We start from the raw sequence: 13811 nt of genomic DNA on the forward strand, positions 1-13811 counted from the left end.
GCTCTTTCAGTTTATAATATTTGGGACTTTGCTGCGACTTCTGGATCCTGAATTAATTTTTGAAACCAACCGCTCCCAAGTCACCAATTGAAATATTGCTAAATTGCATATTATTATTTCTGAAAGGGATATTGAGATCCTGATTCATGGTATCAATACTTCACAGTCGGATTACTCTAATGCATTTCATTTCGATCTTCCTGTATCTCTTGAGAGTTGCCAGCAAATGGTCCAGAACTTAACAGTTAGACTTCTTTCCTATTAGAGTTGTCACTAGCATCTTTCTTGAATTCTTTATAAGCTGTGCTGGTGTGATCTAGAATAAAAGCTTGCTTGTGACTTTCAAGCATTGATTTGGCTTTGCTCCAGTTTCCTTTTTTGACCTTCTTGTCTCCTTGTATTCCATGTCCATTGCTTGGATCGCAAGGTAGCTGGTTCTCTCCCCGTGCTTATCACCTTAAAATAGTGGTTGCAAGTGTTTTTATCCATTGGTGCCACAACACTCTAGAAAGTTCTCTCTCATTAAAATGGTCTTAATTTTGAACTCAGGAACTTGAAAGCCTGCATGTTTGATTTCATATTTAAATAGTTTTAATGAAGAATTGTTAGTATTTTGGGATAAATTGCCCTTGTGTTTTATTTTACTCAGTATTGTCCCTTGAGGTCATATGTATAATAAAAACATAATGTGTATATATAATATGGTAAAGATATATATGCACGCACACATGGCATTTAACTGTGAAATTAACACTTTTCATGTTATCCATAAATGTACTCAATATGCTAATTTAAAAGAGGGCATATTTGGTGCTGGTGATTATTACTTCATAACCAATCACATAACAGTTTTGCAGTTTATGTGCTTTTGCTTTTAGCTTCCTTTTTTGCACAAATTGCAAAAGTTCCATCTTTGCTGAAACACAACCCCTTTCATTGTTTTTAACAAGCGTAATAAAAGGTATAAACATTGTTTGGCCCTTCCTTAATAGCTTATTTCTGATCTCCCTAATCTCAGAATAAATTTGGCATAATTCTAGGGAATTTCTACTGGTGTCAAATTGGTGAAAGATCGAAGTAAGGTACTCAGTGTTTGGTACATGCAGTTTGAATCTCTGGATAAGAAATACATTTAGAAAAAGTGCCTGTTTGAAAAGAAGGTTTCCTTTAATTAAGCTGGGGAGGTGAAAATGATGAGTATTGAATGTTTAATGCAACATTTTAGATGCCCTGGGTTGTTTTTTTTTTTTTCTGTTTTTTTTCTTTGCACATTCACCTCATCTTGAGCAGAAATAAAAGGTTCAAGGCTTGTCACCATCAGTTTATAGATAGCTGTTTAAAAATAATGAGATATTGGGTATTGTAAGGCTCAGGGCTGTCTTGCCAGACTCATTTATTTCCATTCACCTTTTGTCAGAATTGCAGACAGAAGACATTCAATTAAAAGTTGTCACCTGTTGCATATGACCTAATTTGTACTTGGAGGTGTCACAGATTAGGGTACTGTGTTTCATATGAAGCCATTTATTTATTTTTTTTAAATGTAAAACAGCAATTCACTTTGGAGACATTCTGGGCCATGTTATAAAATGTGGCACCATTTCTGTAGAGGCTACTAGTCACTGGCAATCACTTGTGCAGAAATAATGGAAAATATTTGCACAAAACCTCATTTACATGGGAAGATTGAATTTAAGTGGGTTTTATGCATAAACATTGTTTTGTTTTATGCACAAAGACTAGTGTACACAAATTCCACATGACGATTGCTGCATGTAAAGTTAAAACTTCTTACAAAGAAGGAGAAAGGATTAGTATCCTCATTTTAAGGCAGGGAAAACAAGGCGTAGATAAATTAAGTGACATACCCACAATTATCAAGTAAGTTTGTTGCATTGTAAAATAGAGAACATAAGACTACTGACTCTGAGCCAGCTACTCTAATCATTAGATATGCTATATTCCCAAACTAGAATGTTACAAGGATGTCTCTTGTAAATTCCATCCCCTAGACAAATTAGCAAATATCTTTTGGGTCCTGACCAGGGGTGAATGTAACTTAAAAGTCTGACCAGTTCGGGGGCCGGGCCTCGGGCGAAGCGGTGGGCCTCGGGCGGAAGGGCGGGTTTGAGGGTCAGCCTCCCCCAGCTGGGCCAGCTCTAGGTTTTTGGCCGCCCCAAGCAAAACATTTGCTGCCCCAAGCTCAGGTGGGGCTGGGGCTCGGAGGTGGCGCTGGAAGCAGAGGGAGTGATGTCACCTTCTCCCAGCGCCTGCAGGGGATTTACTCCCTTCCCTGCCCAGCCGCGCAGAGAAGCCCCAATATAAGGGGTGGCACAAGGCTTCAGTTCCCTGAGGTTGTCCAGGTCTGCTTTTCTGAATTTCAGGGTCCGTATTCTGCTGCTCTCCTTTCTTCCTTGTGTCAGGATCCTGAACTCGACCATCGCATGGTCACTGCCTTCCAGGTTCCCATCCACTTTTGCTTCCCCTACTAATTCTTCCCAGTTTGTGAGCAGCAGGTCAAGAAGAGCTCCGCCCCTAGTTGGTTTCTCCAGCACTTGCACCAGGAAATTGTCCCCTACACTTTCCAAAAACTTCCTGGATTGTCTGTGCACTGTTGTATTGCTCTCCCAGCAGATATCAGAGTGATTGAAGTTTCCCATGAGAACCAGGGCCTGCGATCTAGTAACTTCCGTGAGTTGCTGGAAGAAAGCCTCGTCCACCTCATCCCCCTGGTCCGGTGGTCTATAGCAGACTCCCACCACGACATCACCCTTGTTGCTCACACTTCTAAACTTAATTCAGAGACTCTCAGGTTTTTCTGCAGTTTCATACCAAAGCTCTGAGCAGTCATACTGCTCCCTTACATACAATGCAACTCCCCCAGCTTTTCTGCCCTGCCTGTCCTTCCTGAACAGTTTATATCCATCCATGACAGCACTCCAGTCATGTGAGTTATCTCACCAAGTCTCTGTTATTCCAATCACATCATAATTCCTTGACTGTGCCAGGACTTCCAGTTCTCCCTGCTTGTTTCCCAGGCTTCTTGCATTTGTGTATAGGCACTTGAGATAACTTGCTGTTTGTCCTGCTTTCTTAGTATGAGGCAGGAGCCCTCCCCTCTCATGCTCTCCTGCTCGTGCTTCCTCCCGGTATCCCACTTCCCCACTTACCTTAGGGCTTTGGTCTCCTTCCCCGGTGAACCTAGTTTAAAGCCCTCCTCACTAGGTTAGCCAGCCTGCTTGTGAAGATGCTCTTCCCTCTCTTCGTTAGGTGGAGCCCGTCTCTGCCTAGCACTCCTCCTTCTTGGAACACCATCCCATGTTCAAACAATCCAAAGCCTTCTCTCCGACATCACTTGCGTAGCCATTTGTTGACTTCCACAATTCGACGGTCTCTACCCAGGCCTTTTCCTTCCACGGGGAGAATGGACGAGAACACCACTTGTGCCTCAAACTCCTTTATCCTTCTTCCCAGAGCCACGTAGTCCGCAGTGATCCGCTCAAGGTCATTCTTGGCAGTATCATTGGTGCCCACGTGGAGAAGCAGGAAGGGGTAGCGATCCGAGGGCTTGATGAGTCTTGGCAGTCTCTCTGTCACATTGTGAATCCTAGCTCCTGGAAAGCAGCAGACTTCTCGGTTTTCCCGGTCGGGGCAGCAGATAGATGACTCGGTCCCCCTGAGGAGAGAGCCCCCAAACACCACCACCCGCCTCCTTCTCTTGGGAGCGGTGGTCGTGGAACCCCCATCCCTAAGACAGTGCATCTCATGCCTTCCAATCGGCGGAGTCTCCTTCTGTTCCCTTCCCTCAGATGTATCATCTAGTCCACTCTCCACATTAGTACCTGTGGAGAGAACATGAAAACGGTTGCTTACCAGTATCTGCATTGCTGGTACATGGACGCTCCCCTTCCTTCTTCTGGAGGTCACATGCTACCAAATTTCTTCACCGTCCTCCTGTCCCCACTGTGCAGCCTGCTCTGAATTTTCAGAACATTGTATCCGTAGAAGTATATCCTGACGTCTGTCCAGGAAGTCTTCAGTTTCTCTTATGCAACACAGGGTTGATGCTTGTTTCTTCAGACCTTGAACCTTCTCTTCCAATATGGAGACCAGCTTGCACTTTGTACAGACAGAGTCGCTTCTGTCCTGTGGAAGAAAGACAAACATGGCACTTCCAGTGCAGGTCACAACAGCTGAACATTCCCCATCCATATTACCTTCCTTCTACGAGCTTCCTCAGGAGTTGTAGTGACTACTCAGAGAAGCCAGCAAGTTGTAAGCCTCAGTGGGCTCTCTCCAGGCAAACTCCCTCTGCTAGCCTCTCTGCTGTTCGCTGCTCAGCTGGTTCGGAGCTGACTGGCTTTTTATAACAATCAGGCCCACTCAAGGCTCACCTGGAGCAAAGCACTCCCAATTCACACTTTTCAAACAACCAATCAAGCACACGGTCAAACTGTCCCCACAACAGACACTCAGATACTCACCAACACAGCCTCACCAATGCAGCCCTTAGCGTAGCTCCTCTCAGACAGATCCCAGGCAAAATCTATTTCTTTGACAGGTTTCAGAGTAACAGCTGTGTTAGTCTGTATTCGCAAAAAGAAAAGGAGGACTTGTGGCACCTTAGAGACTAACCAATTTATTTGAGCATAAGCTTTCGTGAGCTACAGATGAAGTGAGCTGTCGCTCACGAAAGCTTATGCTCAAATAAATTGGTTAGTCTCTAAGGTGCCACAAGTCCTCCTTTTCTATTTCTTTGATGACTTAGGACTCAGTTTTCAAAAAATAAAAATAAAAATCAATGCCTAATGGCCATGCACTTTGCATCTCTGGGTGTGTTTTTAGTTTTACCTCACATGCTTCCAGATATGATGCCAAATGATTTCAGACACTCACAGATTGGCGTCCGTGGAATGCAGCACATACCCCAAATGTACAGCACTAGCACATAAAGATAGCCCGTGTTATCCTTTTTCTTCATGCTGTGTTATTTACTGCACATTTCTAGTATATTGTGCATGTTTTTCCACTGCAAATCGTTTTGATTTCAGGATTAACGGGCCTCATGCTATTCTAATTCTAAAATATAGAAATTACTGACCTGTCTTAATCTAAGTGTTGTTGCACACCTTGTCACCTTTCTGTCTATAGTTATGGAGGAAAAAATAAATTTCTACTCATTTTGGCAAATAAGTGCACAACTCAATGTACATAATATTCACTCAACTTTGTTCAGGAACCTTGTAAATAAGCCCCGCACGTCCAGGTTGAATTGGAACACCCTATCAGAATGTTGTCCCGAAGGAGAACTGCATCAGAGTCTGCCACTAAAATTCCTTCTGCAGTTTTTGATACTACTAATCTGGCTTTTGCCTCTAATGCTGGTGCTGGTGCTCTTTCTGATGCTGAGTGAGGTGTTGTTCCTTCAGTTTCCTCTCTTGTTAGTCTCACTGCACAATCTAAAACAATTTTGCGAGTCTTACAAGCATCACTTGTATAAGTGGAACTAATCCAATTTCTTATCCACACTGTGGTGGAAGAGGCCACAGAATACAGCAACTTCTGTTGCACATCTTGAGCACATCATTGGAGGGAGAGCCTGCCAAGAAGACATTGGTGTGGAACAGAATCCTGATGGCCACAATTCTCACGGCTACTGTAGGGAAGTTATAGAGGAAGCACAAATGAAATCCAAAACATCCCTAAGGAAGTTAAAATGAAGGGTTTGATTCTGATCTCCCACCTATTCTTCACTGCAGTAACTCCATTGACATCAGGGAAGTTAATTTTTATTTACTCTAGTGTAAGTCATTATTTAAATTAATTCCAGTAGCACCCACTGTATGCTAGGAGTTTTTCAGATCAGAAGCAGACCTGACCCCAAAGCATTCAAAGTTGAAGACATTCAACTTAAAGGAGTGTGGGAGAGGGATAAAATCTACTTTAAACAAAATAAAAGTCTGTATCTCAACTATTGTTAGTTGGCAATTTTCTTGTAGGCAATCAGGATACTTGAGGAGGGTTTGAAGTAGAGGATAGGGGCATTGCAGATCAGTTCAGGAACTGTGTTCTGGGCAGAAAGGGCACCATGCAAAGAAGCACAAAGATGTTTGTGGGAGAAGTGAACAAGGGGGCATTCAAGGCTGATATCATTAGTAGAATGGAGGGGATGGTGGCGGGCAACATGATAAAGACACAAAAGTGTTAAGGAGGGTAGGAGGAATAAGGTCACAAATAGCTTAAACTCGGTTCTTAATGTGTGCCCAGGCTTTCCAGGCCTGAGCCCCAGCATTTCTGGGCTTGTCATGTCAGTTATGAAAGTACAAAAATTGCTTGAGCCCCAGCACCTCTTTCATTATGAATTAAGCACTGCTTAAACTTGAGCCAGTGGAGGGGTTTAAAGAATTGCATGATATAGTCACATGGATGGATGAGGAAGAAGACCTTGAGAGCTGTATCTCACATGGACTGGAAGGGGGTATATGAGTGCTGGGGAAACCAGAGAGGATGAAGTTTAGATGAGAGCCTGGGCAAGGGTTTAACGATGTGCAAAGAAAGCAAAGGTTAGGTTTTAGAAATGTTAGCAGGATAAATGGTGTACTTTGGACATGGCCTGGACATGTGGGCAAGAGAGAGGGAGTAGTCAAGGATGACCCCCACATTAGGGTTTGAATAAAGGGAAGTTTTGGGCAGGGATTGTCTTTTTGTTCTGTGTTTGTACAGCACCTGGCACAATAGCATCCTGGTCCATAACGAGGGCTCCTAGGTGCTATGGTAATACAAATAATAAATAACAATACCTGGTGGTACGTATAAATACGGGATTGGATTGATGGAGACAAAGCAGGAATGCAAAAATAGAGTATGCTTTGTCTGCACAGAAACTGGAACTGAAATAACTAAATTGGTTGTAACTCAAAGCACCTCTATGTGTGGACATTCTTTATTTCAGAATAATAGTGCCCTGTTTCATTATTACTTGAGTTGGTAAAGAAGTGGTTTAAAATCACACAGGAAGTTTATGATAGGATCAGGAACTGAACCCAGTTCCAGAGAGTCCTAGTCCAGTGCCTTAGGCACCAGACTATTCTTTCTGTAAGATCAGCTGAAGAAACCCTTATGCCATGTTGGATTGTACAGCTACCTCTTAAAAAAAGTTTAGTTACTGCATGCATTTTTCTGTCTCTCCATATATTCTAGCCTGTGACTAATCCTTACCATCTGAGTTTTGTAAATCATGTCTGTGTGTGTGATTTCCCTTCCTGCTCTAACAGGTGATTTAGTGTTTGTAATTAGAGGCAAAGTGGAGTGTTCTGTTTTAGTTGCTTTAGTGTTGACTGCTGAAATCATGTTTTAATTGGTAATTGGCCCATTCCTTTAGTCCATACTGAGATAAAATTCTCATTGACATCACTGGGATATTTCCTGTTTACGGATTTCAAGACGAAAGCTGACATTAGGGTACATTAGGGGCCAGATCCTTTGCTGATGTGAGTTCACTTGGTTTAGGTGAAGCTATACCCATTTATACCAGTGGCCTCAGAGTACTGTAATAATAGAAGGCTTTTCATTGAAAATCGCAGATCACTTTAATGAGGTGGGCTAAGTACCATTATTTTCATTTTATGGATAGGGAAACTGATGCAATGACAGATGGAGTTGCCAAAGACACACTTGCACAGTTAGGGTTAGAACAAAGGTCTACTTACTCCCTCTGTACTCTAAATGTGTGCCGCAGGGTCTCTGTTAATATTATAAACATACTGGGTTTGCTTGCACTAATTAACTTTATGACCAGGATATCGGGTGTTAATATTATTCCCCGAAACTGAGCCTTTTAAAAGCAACTTCATGCATTGTAATTGTTTGTTCGTTTGTTTTGGATAGGCAAAGTAGAGCAGGCGAACACATAGAGGAGTGTATAGTTAGTTATAATGTCCCAAACTGGCAAATACACTTTTTCTGTTGTGACAACTCTCACAATTGCCATGGTTTACAGGTCGGGAATTGGGGGAGAATATATATACACAAAATAAACCTCTCCAACTAGTGGATTCCCATTCACCACAAAAAAACCCAAACAAACCACTTTTCACAAAGGGTCAGACTCTGATATGCTTTCTCACCTTTGAGTAACAAATTACTTTGCAAGTAGTCCTTATAAGATTCCTATTGCTTAGTAAGATCCCCAATGTGAGTAAGAGTATCAAAATGTGGTTCTAATATAGTTATTTGCTGTTAGGATTAAGCAAAAAATTAAGGAAGCATAATGGTAAATTCTATGTCTATACTAGTAAAAGGTCCATAGAACCCCAATTTGCTTTTCCATTGATATAATGGTATGTTAAAATCTAACATCGGGGGTGGGGGGGGAATTAAAAAGTATTTTTACACTAAAGTTAGAAATAGTTATGTTACAAAAGTATGTCATTTTAAATTGTTGTTGTTCAGCAATACATTTCCCTAAGACATTAAGAATTATAATGCTCACATGTATGTTGTTGTTTGTAAAAGTTGTGTATATACGGATGTCTAAATGCATGTGTGAGTGAATATATATATCTATGTATGATTTTGCCACATTGATACTTGTCTGTATTTCCTTCCCATTGAACATGTGAGCAGTTTCAATGACCGCCCTGCCCCTTTAAGCGGAGGGGGGCCTGGCTGGCTGGCCGGCCGAATGGGAACAACGCTTTATGGCCGGGAGGAGATGAAAAACTGTTGCAAAAGGGGACAACATGGTCACTGACCCATCCCCTAGGAATGCAGGGTTTAAAAGGGGCAGCTCTGGGCTGAAGCGTCCCTTTTACCCAAAAACATCTGAAGCAGGACCCACTCTCCCTCCTCTTTATGCAGGAAAATACCAGGTTTGGTCAAGACCTGCTGTGGGCATTATGCTAGCCGCCCCTTTTTTGTTAGGAGGGCTGGGAAGGAATTTTTCCCTTGCCACCATATTGACTTGGGCGCAGTGCGGGGGGTTCACCTTCCCCACAGCGGGTTCAGGAAGGGCTCTGTTCATGCACGGCATGAAGGGCAGTAGGCCATATGTCATAACTCATTATTTCAGTGTGTGGATGTCCAGTGCAGGTACCTCATAGGAAAGGTATACAGTGACTGGATAAATGGCTTGGAAAAGGACTTAAAAGGCGGTGTTCGTTAAAGGAACAAACAGGGGGTGGTTGGGGACTCCTGTGATTGGTACGGCAGGGAGCCAATCCCCCATTATTATAGCCCACCTTAACCCTCCTACAAGAAGGGTGGATGGTAAGGTCCCGGCAATGGATTTGCTGGAGGCACCTGGATGGAAAAAGAGAGTGAACTGGTAAAAGCCACCCGGGTAATTACGGAATAAACGGGGGGTTACCTGCACTATACACTTTTATCTGTCGTGTAGTCCCAGACATCTAATAATAAAGTTGCAGCCTAATTAAACCCATGTCAAATGTCTCCTTCTTTCGATATAGCCAGACAATGTGTATCTGTGCAAATGCAAGGGAGGAAAAATTGTTCTTCTTGGTAGATTTCTATTATTTTAATTTAATCTTCAGTTCCATTACTTTTTGATTAAACATACTTCTGTCCGATGCAATCCGTCTTTTATCTCTATGAAATCTCCTCCCAAGCAGAAAGAAGGATGACACCTGAATTATGCAGAATTCATTTTCTATCTATTTTTCTTAACATGCTGGGCAGTCTTTTTATAATTCCACCAATCTCATATGTGGCTTGCTTTAATCCTCTGCCTTTTTCTGAATGTTCAACCAACAAGCCATGGACTTTTTAATGTATTTTCTGGCAGTATAGTTTCTTGAATGTCAGTTTTCCTAGGTGGAGATCAAGCTCATTGGGGTGCTTATGAACATTTATTAACCATTAATTTAAAATTCTCTGTCTAATAAACTGTAATAACTTGTGCTAATGAATGTATATGCTTAACTTGAATTTACAGATAAGCATACACATGTTGTGTTAATCTAATTCTGTTCCTGGTGAAATTACTCTGGATTTATACCATATAACTGCGATCAGAATTTGGTCTTGTGTGTAATATATATACACACATACACACAAATATGTTTATGATAAGGATATATGAACACACTGTAAATACATAGATACATAAATACATAGAGATTTCATTCATAATCATGCTTTGACCTCTGTGGGTACATGATTGCTTTATTTTATGATTTATATAGTGTAATTTATAAATGTATATAGATTAGATCTGTAATTAATCAAAAATGTGCTCCCTGTGTTTAAGTAAACGAATGTACAGTTTCAGTTAAAATCATATGATCTCATGCAACACCGTCCAGGCTTGGAGATCACTACACAGTCTCATGATTAGCAAAGAGCATGGAGAACTCTTGCATAGAATTGTAGGTTGTGTATTGTAGTTACTGACTTAGGGCCTGATTTTAATACAAATCTTTTCTCATGCTCGTAACCTTTACTCACAATAGTATTGAAGTCAATGGGAGCATCAAGTAAGGAGTCTACTTGTGTGAGTAAAAGTTTGCAGGATTGGACCCTTCACTTAACTTCTTCTGATCCTCAGCAACTAGTGTGTCGAGCACCTAAGTGTGTGAATAACAGAAAGGAAAGAGAGGGACAAATGGCCAGAAGAAATGTAAAAGAGAGAAGAGCTGGTTGTGGGATTTTTGACCCCGCATCAAAATATCCTTCTCCCACCAAAATCCATTTAGTCTCTCTCCTGTTTTGGTTGGGAAAAGGAGTGATAGATCGTCCCTTGCAGTTAGCTTTTTTTTTTTTTCACCAAATCATGTCCATAGACAGCACACTGATCCTTGCTCTTCTAGCCCTGCCAAAAGTGGCTCCAGACAGCAGCAGATCCCAACATCCCATGTTAAGTAGAGGACTGGCCCTACAGAAGGGGCTTTCACAAACTGGAGCTCCCATCATTTGTAGATTTTTCTGAGTTCAAGCCAGCTCTGAAAAGAAGGAAAGATGAAGAAGGAAGGATGCGGAGAAGCAGCATATATGATGATCATGGGAGTGAAAACACAGGGAAGAGAGAGGAATAATGAATCAGATAATGAAAAGAGAAGTGTGCAGTGAGGACATTGTCACATGTTGAGTTCTTCAGTAGTTAAATCCGTGTCATCAGGGCAGGCACAAATTTTGTGCTTGGCGCTGGTTTTCTTGTTGCCTTACTTACTGGCTGAGGTTCCCTCCTTAAAGGGTTATACTGGCACTTTTTCTGGCTGCCTGGAATCTGTCTGGATGATTCAGAATGAAATAAAAATAATTTGTTGCTTTATGAATGCCGCCTCTTTTTTTTTTTTTTTTTTTGCTAGAGCAGCTCCAGCTTGTTTCAGGAAGTTCAGTTCATATAAATCCCATGCCTAGACATCTCAGGTAACACAAATGTACTACTTAAGCCATATATAATGTGACAGCAGAATGCAAATGCTGATTTGGCTTTACTGCTATCCAGATGAATGCAGCTCTCCGTCCTTTGCAACCCCAACGTAACCCCTCCATTTCAGAAGGATTTTAAACCATGTTTGTTTCCCTATAATACTTCGAGAGGTTACTCTACAGTTACTGCAGTCAATTCTCTAGACTATCTTAATTAAATACAGCTCTACTATCACAACAGGATTCAGTGTTAATTGTTTCTGAAGTTCTCATTCTTCATGGTCCTTTGCTTCATAACAGTAGCCTAGTAAATCTATTTACGCTTATAACCACAAATAGAGGTTGACAAAGCTTCTACTAAAGAGGACTGTTCAGCTCAGAATCTCCCCAGTTGAAAGAGCTCTAGGCCAAACCCCAGTCTCAGGAGCTTTTAGCATGTTAGTAGCAAGATGTTATGAAAATAATTGAAATATTTTAAAATGGTCTTCTCAACAAGAAATTATAGTCTAAACTTTTATCTTGTTTGTATGAAAATATAAATAGGTTGCAAGTACTTATGAGTATTTATATCTTTTTCTGTTGCTTTTAGTAATTATGGTTGTGAGAAAAGAAATTTGCATTGACTATGCTACAGAAATCTGTCAAAGCGCTAGGTAGAAGATTGTCATGTGAAATGCATCACATGGAAAGCATTAAATAAGTGTGTGTTTATTTTTCCCATTTTAGGGGTCCGCCTAGACAGAGTACGTGGAGGTCGCCAGAAGTACAAGCGCAGAATAGATGCCGAGAATAGCCCATACCTGAACCCTCAGCTAGTTCAGCCAGCCAAAAAGCCATGTAAGTACATCAGCTTTTTCTCTGCCTCCAAAACATCAATAACTCATGGACCCATTTAAAGCTTCCATGGACTTCTGTAGGACAAGAATTTGTCCCTAAAAAGCTACAGTAAGCGCTATATGTTATGCAGTTAACATGAGCATTTAAAAAAAATCTTATTAGTTATTTTCATCTTTTCTCAGACTGTCAGATGAAGCTTTTTACAGGTGGAAGCATATTAATGCATGGTTTATGCAGTGCACATTTTTCATTTACAGGTTATATTTATTTTCATTGGTACATAAAACGGTTCATACTGTGATCATTAGTTCATTGGAGCTTCTAGTTTCAGATTTCACAAGAAAGTGATTTTTGTAGTTTTCACTAACTAAATGAGTTTGACTGCTCAACCTCCCAATGAAAATACATTAGGAGCCTCATTAATTTATAGCTATAGAAGGTTAACACACTAGCTAACATTAGATGAAAAGAGGAATGTGCTACACTAATAACAAGCATAGGTTGGTAGTTCTGTCTCTGATGCCGTTATGGGCATTATGTCTTTTTTAAAAAAATGTCCTTGGGGGAAAAAAAATTAAAAAAAGAGAGAGAGAGAGCTGATCATCCCTTTGCTAAATACAAGTTCCGTGCTCTTTGCGATTAACAAAACATAGTTGTAGGTTTTGCTCTGCAGCGTGTACAAACTCAAGTAGCAACTGTACTAATTCCATGAAGTAAATTTAAGTGCATTATATCTCTAGTGTAAGAGACTACAGACTTAGCCTACAAAGGTATGAATTTCCTACCAAGTGCTTGTGAACTCTTCCATACACAGAATTCCCATACACAGTTGTCACTGTCAAGAAGGCTATTTTGCTATCAAAGCGGGACAAACCTTCCCACCCCACCCCCCCACATTTAGGGAAAAATAAACGAAGCATGGAGGTTTTGTGCCCGTGACACGACCTAGCTGTGTAGAAAACAGTGTTGATTTCATCTCGTGTTCCCCAGTAGGGGACACTGCTGCGTACAATACACATGAGCATATGGGGATCTGTAGTGCAAATAAACAGGCTTTGAACTGTAAGCGAAAGGGCATTTTAGCTATGTCAAAGGAAAAACGACCAGTTTTACATAAAATTAAGGCTTAAGTGAACATATGGCATAGTTTCCTTTTGCCTTTCCAAAAAAACATTATGCTGATTATACCTTCAATTGTCCAATCTGGCATCTTCTTCTCAGCCTGCATAAGCTGTTCCACCATTCTGTAAATACAATCTAGGGCTGCATTAAGCAGATTTTTCACATTATAATAAAAACTTTCTGATAATACAATAAAATTTAATAAACTCTAAGGCTTAATTTCATTAGAGGTTTAGTTTTGCTGGATGCACAGATTGCCAGTTTTTTCATTTATTTTACGTTGTCATTGAGTTGAAATGTTGATAGCCTCCTAACATAGAAAAAATATTCCAGTCCTTTAATATAGGCATAGGTTAACACTATTGTGCTGAAGCATCCAAGAAACTGTGTGTAAACCTGAGATTATAGGGAAGTAGTGTGTTACAACACCTTCAAGAAGATAACCACCAATTTTAGTAAACTCC

At 40.9% G+C, this 13811-nt stretch overlaps 1 protein-coding gene across 14 annotated transcripts in view; it reads left to right on the forward strand.

The window, feature by feature from the left end:
* ESRRG (estrogen related receptor gamma) overlaps nucleotides 1–13811 on the forward strand; it is a 486133-nt gene that overhangs the window by 402853 nt on the left and 69469 nt on the right. For all 14 annotated transcript variants that reach the window (XM_073338899.1, XM_073338902.1, XM_073338898.1 and 11 more), the window contains one exon: nucleotides 12115–12225. In XM_073338899.1, coding sequence (XP_073195000.1) covers nucleotides 12115–12225 — 111 coding nt within the window. The remainder of the gene's footprint in view (nucleotides 1–12114; nucleotides 12226–13811) is intronic.

The sequence above is a fragment of the Lepidochelys kempii genome, chromosome 3 (assembly GCF_965140265.1).
Source record: "Lepidochelys kempii isolate rLepKem1 chromosome 3, rLepKem1.hap2, whole genome shotgun sequence".
NCBI classification, from domain to species: domain Eukaryota; kingdom Metazoa; phylum Chordata; order Testudines; family Cheloniidae; genus Lepidochelys; species Lepidochelys kempii.